This window comes from Danio rerio, chromosome 10, assembly GCF_049306965.1.
Source record: "Danio rerio strain Tuebingen ecotype United States chromosome 10, GRCz12tu, whole genome shotgun sequence".
NCBI classification, from domain to species: domain Eukaryota; kingdom Metazoa; phylum Chordata; class Actinopteri; order Cypriniformes; family Danionidae; genus Danio; species Danio rerio.
This window is the reverse complement of record NC_133185.1, coordinates 27,854,071-27,865,463: the sequence shown is the minus strand read 5'-3', so window position 1 is coordinate 27,865,463 and position 11,393 is coordinate 27,854,071. Positions and strand designations below refer to the sequence as shown.

Below are 11,393 nucleotides of genomic sequence, written 5' to 3'. Positions count from 1 at the left end.
CTTGTGTTTTGTCTTTCTGTGCTGAAGATTAAAGGTGCAGTAGGTGATTGTCTTCAGAAATATTTATTCTTGTGCTGGTTGAAAGTTTCCTCACATTCCAATAGTAATGATTAAAGTAAGTGATCTAAATGTATTTATAAGTATTTTTATATTCTGGGTAAGGCATGAAACTAAATGTTTACTAAATTTGTCACGGCGACTATTCGCATAATTCTGACAAACAGCCCAAACGGTCAACAAATGTAGATTTGTACATCTGTGCAGCCAATCATGCAGATCTGCCGTTTGCACGTGCACCGCGTTCACATGCACATGAGAGAGAGAGAGAGTGTGGCATTGGTAAAAACGAATGTTGAATCTAAACTTTACAAATCCTGAATCAATATTGGAGTTATTTTCGGATGCTGGAGGAAAGATGAAACCATGGCTGAAGTATTTCTTTTAGGCTGCATTTGCACTGCAGATCTTGATGGTCAAATCTGATTTTTTGACTATATCTGATTTTTAGACGACCCGCTTACATAATTTTTTAAACATGACTCATATTCGACTGTCTGCATTTACACAGCAAAGATGCAATGACTAGGAAAAAAAAGAGCAGGCGCTGACTGACAGCTGATAATAAAAGAGCGCTCTTTTTTTTCTGTTCTTGTATTTAATCTATTTGCAGAGTTTCAATTTTTACTATTCTATTTGACAAGTTGTTTTGCTATAGTTTATAACAGAAAAGTTCTCATTTGGCCATCTTCTTTAAATCTAGGCCTTTTTTTAAACCAGTAAGCATCTTAATGTTTACATTTTTTACGTGGCGGATGTGACGCTCTCTCTCTCTCTTGTTAACATGTGTAAATTCTTGTGCTACATGACAATATAAAAGCCTCTTTATCCCTCATGTATGAGGTTTAAGTTTTGCAAAATGAAAAACTGAAATTAAATGAAATCAGACATGACGTCATTCGCTATGGTTTTTAATGATGCGCGACTCGCATTGGCAGTTGAAAATTCGATCTACCTGCTTACTCTGCAGAAACAAACACTGAAATACAATGTAAGTATGGCTTAGTAATTAGTGTAATATCTGCACCCTGCAGGCCAATCACTAAGCATACAGTAGTTGCTTTAGGACAAAGCATGTGAGAGAGTGAGACCAGCGATCATTGGATGCATGAAATATTGCACATGATGACAAGTTTTGCTTGCTACACAACTGAAAACGTGCTAGATTTAATACAGTTTCTTTCAGAATTGTTGTATTAAAAAGTATTATAAAGTTTTCTAACTGGCCAATGACATGATCTAGTGGGTTGTCTACTGTTATCTTTAGAATGTGCATTCATGATTTCAGTAGGCATGGATTTGGATGGCAGGGATGAGATTGTGTTTCAATGATGTTATGCTAACCGGTGAGCATTTTGGCAGATCACCTACTGCACCTTTATTACAAAAGTGAAATTTAAACAGCCATGTCTGGTGTTTACAGTCCAAATGACTTGTTTAATTATATGTACTGTTAAAAATAAAATATTTACACATACAATAGGAGCTGCACCTAATTATGGAAACCTGTTTCTACCACAAAATGAAAGTAAAAGGTATTTGCGACTTCTTGTTTTCGGTTTTGAGACATCCAGACAGACGTAACTGCTCAATTGCAAATAAACAGTTTTTATTCAAATGTTGAATTTGTATAAACTTTATCATTAGTCATTTTACTTTCTTCAGAATTGCATGAAATGTTTGAGTTTATATATTGTTATTCTGTAAAAATAAAGTCATAATTATGAAAAATAAACTAAACTTTAAATAGCTACACGTAAACTCGGAATGACAAGAAATGAAGTTATTTAAGGAAAAAAAGACAGAATTGCTAGAAATAAAATAGCATTTTGAGAAATCCTATAAAGAAAATAAGAATTAAAGCTGGAAATAAAATAGCAATTTTGAGGAAAAGGTCAAGAAAGTTTCCATGAAATCAAAACAGAGTGAACTAAAGTCAATTTTATGACAATATAACATAATTTGCTGATTAAAAGTCGCAGTTACAATTTCTATTTGTGTGACAAAAACAGGCTTCCATACCTAACATACAATGGCAGTGACAGAAAATAGTAAAGAAGATTCTTCAACTATTTCAGATATCATGCTGCCACTATTTCATCACAATCAGCGTCTCATTTCACTTCACAAAGCTTTACTTTAGCCAAAGGGGCCTATTAAAATACAAAAAAAAAACATTATTTAAAAAACAAAAAACACTATTTTTAGTCCTTTGACCCCTGCATCACTGTCCTGTAAAACTGTGGGTAAAATCAATCAAACAACATGAATAATAATAGACACAAAACCATAATAATAATAATGATTTCTGCTGCATAATGGGAAGTAAGGATGCATTAAATACTTCATTGAGTTTGAGACGGGAAGAGAAGCTAGTGATGCAGTTCAGGCTTGGTCTGATGCGGTTTGGACCGGGTGTAACAGGTGAAGAGCGATGATCAAACTGTGCAGTCATTGATCATGTTTGCCCCCCTTTGCCCTGAATCTCACTTTGACTGAAAGATCATTGAAGGTCAGCGGGACAGCAGAGGCAGATCACTGGAGTTCATTATAAGACTGGAGTCCAAATTCAAGCTCTCTGTCGAAAGAAAAAAAACAAGCTTATTAACAGCAGTCAGCAAACTTTTATATATATAACAGATTTTAAATGTAAAAAATAATAATAATAATTTTAGCTATAGCCATTATGCTGTAACAAACCTGTATCTTCTATGAAAATATTGGTCACACTTTACAATAAGGTTCATTAGTTAATGTTAATTAATGCATTTACTAACATGAACAAACAATGAACAATACACTTACTGCTGTATTTGTTCATGTTAGTTAACGTTAGTTAATGAAAATACAGTAGTTCATTGTTAGTTCATGGTAACTCATGGTGCATTAACTAATGTTAAGAAGCACGAACTTGGATGTTAATAATGCATTAGTAAATGTTCAATTATGATTCATAAATGCTGCAATATTTTCTGACTGGTGAGATGCTTGTAGGACAAGACTGTAATTTAGGCCCCTGGATGTCGATTATGCTGTCTCTTTATTCATTTGATGTGAATTAATCCAGAACCTTATACAGAATTAAACATGAAAATAGTTAATCTTCATACACTGTAAAATAATTAAATGACAAAGTCAAGACAACATTTTTTATTTTGCTTTAATTTATTTTAAAAAGTTAATCAGGTTTCACATATCTTTTAAAGTTATGCAACTTAATATTTAACTTAATATTATATAAATATAAGGTCAGTTTGATTGATGTAAGTTGAGATGACTAAAAATGTTATTTAGATTCAACTCTGATTTAGAGTGTACATTTAATTTGTTAGTGAATGCGAATGTCTCTGTTTTGTTAAAAATAAATAATTATGCGATAACTGCATAACTTATAATAGTTATGTTTTTTCCATTTTAAAATGGTACTCTAAAAAACAGGGTTCCACACAATTGTCCCAACACAAATCAATTAAGTTTATATAACAAATTGAAGTGGATTGAAGTCCCAAAAAAATCTCAAGAATTGTGTTTCAGCTCATTTTAAATATTTAGTTTAAACAAACAGCAAACTTTTTTTAAGTGTAAAATCATTAGCTTGTGTTATTAGATAGAAAGTGAGCAATTTTCTTTAATTGTAAACGTTGAAGAATGACTTAATGCCTGTTGCAACAATTGCTATTAATCATTCTAATAATCGTCAATATGATCATTTGTGGCAGAACTAAATAACTGTGGCTAAAACTACAGAAGCTTGTTTTAGGCCTTTCAAAATGTAATTATTTTTGTATGATACATTGAGAGGCAGCTATAGGTGAATTGGGTAGGCTAAATTGTCTATAGTGTATGTGTGTGAATGAGAGTGTATAAATGTTTCCCAGTGATGGGTTGCAGCTGGAAGAGCATCCGCTGCGTAAAACATATGCTGGATAATTTGGCTGTTCATTCCGCTTTGGCGGCCCCGGATTAATACGGGACTAAATCGAAAAGAAAATGAATGAATTATTTATTGCACCAAAATATATTACGATAAACGATATTATTGTCATTTTAGGACTATTTTATTTAACTCATTATGCAATGCCAGAATGACAAGATAAGTCCACTCTTCCAAAGAACACATCATATTTTATTCTTAAGAATATTTTGTTTAATTATAGTCATTTTAGCAATTGAATAACTAGACATTGGAATCAGAATGTGAAAATGTATATCCTAAACAAGTAAATAATAATAAATATTGACAAAAAAGTGCCAGGTAAAAAGTAACAGTGGCTGAGATATCTGCTACCAGAACTATTTTAAGTTGTCAGACACCCACATGATGGCTATAGACTATAGTAATTTATAGTAAATACTAGTGTTTTTTAACCAAACTGACACCTCTAAAAGAAATAGAGATGTCGCACAATCAGCTAATATGTTGCTAGAATTGGTTTTTGTATTGCATCACCAAAAATGATAGAGGTCATCATGTCTATGTATTGTGCGATAAGTTAATATTTTGATTATTGTGACAAGCCTAGCTTGTTTCCACCACAGAGTAATAAAATTTAAGAGATTATGGTGACTATCTCTCTGTTGTGATTATTGTGACTTTTTCCCTCTCAGGAATGTATTGTCTATGTGCAAGATTTCCTAAAATTTAAATATTCACAAGTTTATATCTTGTTGTCATTTTTTTCCAAGTTTATTAGTGACATCACCTGGAAACTTAAAAATAAAGAGACTATAATCTCAACTTGCAATGAAGAGATTGAAACTCAATATTTCGTCTTTTTTTATCATCATTCTGAATATGCATCTAAGAATTGTGATTTAAAAAAAGATACAAATTTAATTCCACAGCATTGTGATAAAAAGGGTACCGCATTATTTACACGTTTCAAGTACCTAACATACAAATTACAAAGAATTATGCATAATTACAAGCAACTAACCCAAAACCTAGCCCTCATTCTAACACTAGACATAATGTATGTTATTCAATATCGCTCAGTATTTAAATTAATAGGTACACTTTAAGAGGACACTTTAAAATAAATTGTAACAGAAAAAAATGTCACTCTTAATTTAATTTTAATTGTGGTTTGAAATGACATAAATATGAGTGACATGTATAGAAAAATAACCACTTGCACTTAAATTGTGACTCACCTTGGTCAAAGTTTGGTTTTTTGTTGGACCCCTCTCCAAGCCCCTCAATATCCACCAAATCACTGTTCACATCCGAGTCATTCAGAGCACTCAGAGTCACATCTGATGACACAGAGCCAAACTATGAGCATCACTACACTGACATTATTAATGACAATTCAGTTCATGTATTATCCATGTCACCTGATGGTTTAGGGTTCTTTATTGCTGGTTGTAAAGACGAGGAGCTCTGCAGTCCGGTTGACACGACGACTTGTGAAGTGGGCACAGTGATGACGGTGGGGGCCACTGATGCAGGAGGCGCTGGAAGAGACACTGTGGTTTTCTTCATGGTTTTCTTAGGTGACTCTGCAGTAAGAGGAACCCTGCTGTCCTCGTACAGCTTCCTTTTCACTGTGGTCTTAATCTGGGCTCTGTGACATGATTGAGGGACATTATTCCTGATTTAATTTCAAGATTTACTAAGGCATTATTAAAAAAACATACAAAGTTGTGTTTGATGACATTAATTAGTTACTGCACAGTGAGAACTAACAATGAACGACTTAAGTATCATTATTAAAGATGAATAGATACTGTATTAAATGTGCTGTTCATTTTTTTTATGTCAAGAGATGTTAACATTCAATAATGGAATCCTACTTTAAAGTGTGGCCCTTTTTTATAAGACACATTTAATATTGCTCATGGTTTATTGACCTTATTCTAAAATGCGTGCGCCTGTTTTCGCGATTGTCTTAGAACTTCCGTTTCAGTCGCCTATGGGAGAAATAACAAGGAATAATAAACGGCAAAAAACGATAAAATAAAAGTCAAACTACTTGCTCTACAAACAAATGTTTGCATGACTATACAGACCAAGTAGAATAATATAACAAGGAAATATCAGTTTACAACATCAAACAGCGAAACGAGCTGTTTTTAATGTCTAAAAATGAATGGAAGTGAATGAGACCGGAAGTCTCGTGCCAAAAAGATTCAAATGGCAGCGCCCGCTTGTCTGCGGAGAATAAGGTCAATAAGAAAAAAAAAATATTTATATATAATATTTCCCTCACAAAGCATTTAAAATCTACGTCATTTTCACATTACTGCTCAGTTTGGATCATCATTTTGAAAACATGTTTTTATACATTGGATCTCTTTAATATGGGAATGTGAAACCTTTCAGAGTTTGTACTGTTACCATGTTATCACAGAATTCAGCCCTTTTTTTAAATTATTACAATTTGAGAAATTCTTAAAACATTTCTAATCACATTTCTTTGTTTGTGTAACTGACGATTGCTCAAACACAGTCCAAATTTATCCCACATGCAAGTTTATTTCTAACAAAACAACACAAAAAAAAATACTCTTTACTAAATGACTTCACTTTCAGATTAAAAAAAATAAATAAACAATCAGTATTTTATGTTGGACTGAAATCAGGGTGTCTTCCATTCATTTCATATCCGTTTTCAAACAAAAAAATTCAACATTTAGTTTTTTTTCTTTTGCACACAAAACAAATTTTATCTCTAATTTTCATTTTTCGGCTTAAGGTATGACTTTAAAATCACTATACACATGTAGGCGGTGCTGAAACGCCCATTTTCTTCTGATTGGCCAACCAAATATGAGCTTGTGACATCGCCCTCAAAATAATAGTCCTATATATATATATATATATCCTTATATTAAAATAGGAGAAATAAAATAAAAACTAATGGTACCCTTTATTATATCCCCAGGGCCCAATGTGTTCTTATTCTGGTCCTGCTAACAACTATTAAAAAACTAAACAATAAAAAAACATTAAGTAAACAATATAAGTTTTGGCTATCTTTGCTTAGCATCAGGTGCACAGCAGTAAGAAGTTTGGCAGCGAACTATAGGCATATTATTATTATTATTCATTCACTCATTTTCTTTTCGGCTTAGTCCCTTTATATTATTATTGTTATTATATTATCATTATTATAAGCCTTGCTTAGAAGCAGTCATGCATACTAGGTTCTGCTCGGAAATGGCTATCTTTGCTCAGCATTAGGTGCACAGCAGCAAGACCTTTGGCAGCAAACTATGATCTTATTTTATTGACAAATGTGTAATAATACTGCTAATTTTTACGTTTTTATTTATTCTTGCATACGCAATAAATGTAAGCCTGCTAACTGATCAAATGATAGAAAACGTAAACTTAGTTTATATATATATATATATATATATATATATATATATATATGATTAAATAATAATAATTAAAAACCTGGGTGCTGGTCTGCAGAAGACTTTTATTTTATGGGCGACGTCACAAGCTCAGATTTGGTTGGCCAATCTGAGAAAATTGGGGTTTCAGCACCGCCTACATGTGTGTAATGAATTTTAAAGTCATTTATTCGTTTTCCTACCCTAAACCAAAAAAATTTAAATTGAGCCAAAATTTATTTTTTCCCCGTTTTTTTTATTTATTTGAAAACAGATAAAGAATGGATGGAAGATACCCTGAGATACCCACACACACACATATATATATATATATATATATATATATATATATATATATATATATATATATATATATATATATATATATATATATATATATAAAATATATATATATATATATATATATATGTAAAATTCTAAAAATGAATAAAGTTCATTGTTACGGTCTTAGTTGGAGTTTTGTTCTTCTTGAACACTTACACTGTTCGCTCCTTTATGACTGAGCTAATGCTGTTTAGATCTTCCCCAAAACGGCGAACAGCAGACCGCAGCATCTCAATCTCTGTGTCTGTCCATTTGGCTCTGAGAGAAGGGAAAATGAGTCAGTTATACAACATATATTTGACTTCATTAAGATCAGTTTCGGGGGGAAAGTAACATATTACAGGTAACTAAATATGGTAGTTAATTACTTTCTAAAGACAGTAATGTGAAAGTTAATATGTCATAAAAGTTTTACTCACAGTTTTGAGTACATATTTTGCTATTTAGATTTTCTTTTACACGGACTCAAGTTTAAGCAGTTTTAATCGATGTGAAATTCCAAGCACACAACTTGCAATTCTGACATTCTCACTATTTCAAGTTTAAGCAATTATACATTTATTAAAATTTAGTTCATATTTTGTAGATTTGTCTTTATTGCTTGCACTTCTAAGTTAATGTATCATAATTCTGAGTTCTTATATCTTGCAATTCTGCACAATTTTGTTTATTTTAAGCTTATTACAATTCCAAGCACACATCTTACTAACTTTTCCCCCACACAAGTTTAAATCTCACTGATTACATATCTTTCTATTCAGATTTCATTTTACACAGTTTCTAAGTTTATACATCTATCATTTTGTAACTCTCAATTCTTGTTGTTTTCTTAGAATGGTGATAAAAAGTCGTAAATACATGTTTTACTATTCCGTATGAGAAACTAGCTTCCGTACAGCTCTAGCTAGGACATGTATCAAACCAAAGTGTGTGAAACTGTGTAGTTGCTTTTGAACAGAAAGATGGTTAGCTGAGCATCTTACCCCGCAGGTGAAGAGTCCGCCACTGGATGCAGCTGCATGGTCAGCTCACCCAGTTTGGAGAAAGCAGCGCCTGCAGCCGAGAAGATCTCGCCCACCTAATTGACAAGTATTTCTGCTTTTTATTTATCCGTCACTGAAGAATATGAATAATAATGTACAAAGATGCTAATGTTTACCTTTGTGGAAGCTGAAGTCATGCTGGAGTGATGAGCAGAAATAAACTGAACTGACACAAATACAAGAACAAATCCCAACGACTCCAAAAGACGAAAGTATCAAAGCGAGTTAAAATGACTGCCGCAGTCATTCATTGACCTTCCGCATTAAAAATAACTCTGTTTTAATTCTGTTTTTAATAAAACGCCTCTATATTCGGCATGAAAGCAACATAATTGTTCGAAGTAAAAACTCCCAGAGTACAATGCGCTTCAAAAATCGCCGTGTAATTGGTCAATGCATAGCCAATGAAAAGACCGCACACGATCTGCGCAACATGCCTACGAAAATAGCCGAGCATCGCCGAATTATCTCACGGAACCAGCCGAGCAATCCCGAGAGTCGCCAATACACATCCCGTCGTCGATGAAGAAAGAGGCAGGCTGTCATCCCGATTAGATGTAGCATCCTTCTCCCAGTTTTTGAGAGGAAGAATCTGTGGACGATTTCGGATAAAATGCCGTCGCTCTTATTCTGTGGGCCCAAATTGGCCGCCTGCGGGATCGTGTTGAGCGTCTGGGGTGTTATTATGCTGGTAAGGATTACAGTCTTCGTGACATTGCATGCTAGCTCTTACGTTAGCTTACGTTAATGGCATTAACCCCAATCGACGGGAACACCAGATAATAGTAAATATTCGTGTATTTAAAAAGTACACAGATAAATAAATGCAGATATTTGTTACACATTTGCATAAATACATATTTATCAGCAATCTGCATCATAGGAAAGCACTTCGAAGTATGTAACAGCAGGTGCTGAAATTATAGGATGTAGAGGCCTTGGCTTGACAATTTTTTTCTCATCGTATGTGTCATTCCATAATTAGTTCCACTTATTATTAATATTTATAGCAACCTTTGTTATTGTGTCTTTATTTCAGTCGATGCTGGGGATCTTCTTTAGTGCAAAATCAGCTGTTCTGATCGAAGATGTTCCATTTACTGAGGAAGACATTCGTAATGAGTAAGTTATTCTACAGAAAACAGAATATATATATATATATATATATATATATATATATATATATATATATATATATATATATATATATATATATAAATGCTGCCATGTTCCAGAAAACACATAACAGAAAGTACTAAGACAGTTGACATTTTTGAGGCCAATAAGATTTTTGTGTTCCAGCAAGGACACGTATTTACAATAATTTTCTTTTAAACATATTAATCAGATGATTAAAAATGTAGCGTGGTTTCCATAATATTAAGTAGCAACATTGTTTGTTCAGCTTTGATAATAACATTACATGTTTCCTGTGCACCAAATCATCATATAAGAATAATGTATTTTTAAGTTTGTATGAAACTGAAGACTGCTAACAATTCAGCTTCACTTTTACTGAAACAAATCACATTTTGTAATAAATCATATATATTAAAAAACAAAAATTGTCATAGATTGTAATAAATATTAGAGTAAGTTGCATGCATGGAACTGGCAGAGCGGGTTTACTGTTTGACTTGTTTAGTGAGCCTAATCATCTGAGCAAAACTATTTTTGTATGTATGCTAAGCAGAACGCTTGCACACATTTGATTGGCTACACACTGACCAATCACAAGCCGATTTTTAAAGCAAATGTAATTTTTTACTAATATATCAGGTTAACGTTGTTAGATTTAATAAATAGAGCATCATCTTTAAATCCGAAGGTCACTGAATGTCTTTAGCTGTGTTAAATAAGTTTGTGAGCTGATAATATTACATTGCTGCATGCATATGTTAACTTGTTAAACTGTTATTTGTTCTCAACAGCAAGGATCCACCGCAGATAATTTACGGACTCTACAACCAAGTCGGCATCAACTGTTTCATAGCCGCTGCCATCTATGTTGGTGTTGGCGCAGTATCTCTGTGTCAGGTTCGCCTTAACAAGCGCCAAGAGTACATGGTCACATAAACAAATGTGAATTCATCTCCTGATATTCCTAATTATTTATATATAAAAGACTACTCAACAATCTAGGAGAGAAATGGATCTATTTGGCAGTTCAGCTTTGTCTCAAAAGTTAAATAATTAAAATACTAATACTGTAAATGGATACAAAGCGAAATGATTCTTTAAAACATACAACAAATATGCACAAATACATGCTGAGTGCATAAATACATGATGTTTTGTTAGATTAACTACACATTCTCTATAATTTAAATACACAAAAATAGTTTTGCCTGTACTGTTGTAAAAAAAAAAAAAAATTAAGACACTATTAAATACTATGGGTCCAGATGATAGAAGCTGGTGTTCATGTAGGAATTGTGTGTGTGTGTGTGTGCGCGTGTGTGTGTGGTGCACTATTTTCTTTTTGAATTGCAATATTTAAATGTTTGTGTGGTAATATAAATGTCTGTTACTTTATTGACCTCGCAACCTTTGTGCTGTATACTTGGCATTATTATGACAATAAAAGAGAACTGAGAATCTTAT

At 32.8% G+C, this 11,393-nt stretch overlaps 2 protein-coding genes across 2 annotated transcripts; one reads left to right on the top strand and one right to left on the bottom strand.

Annotated features, from left to right (window-relative positions):
• Positions 1-1,466: 1,466 nt before the first annotated feature.
• On the bottom strand, positions 1,467-9,123 carry zgc:103508. The gene is given in 6 exon segments (NM_001008605.1): positions 1,467-2,635; positions 5,212-5,313; positions 5,395-5,624; positions 7,903-8,004; positions 8,730-8,824; positions 8,906-9,123. Coding segments are annotated over 6 exon segments (615 nt in total). The 5' UTR covers positions 8,927-9,123; the 3' UTR covers positions 1,467-2,570.
• Positions 9,124-9,292: 169 nt separating this feature from the next.
• Positions 9,293-11,392, top strand: rnasekb (ribonuclease, RNase K b). The gene is given in 3 exon segments (NM_001045375.1): positions 9,293-9,480; positions 9,829-9,911; positions 10,721-11,392. Coding segments are annotated over 3 exon segments (306 nt in total). The 5' UTR covers positions 9,293-9,402; the 3' UTR covers positions 10,866-11,392.
• The last annotated feature ends 1 nt before the right edge of the window (position 11,393 follows it).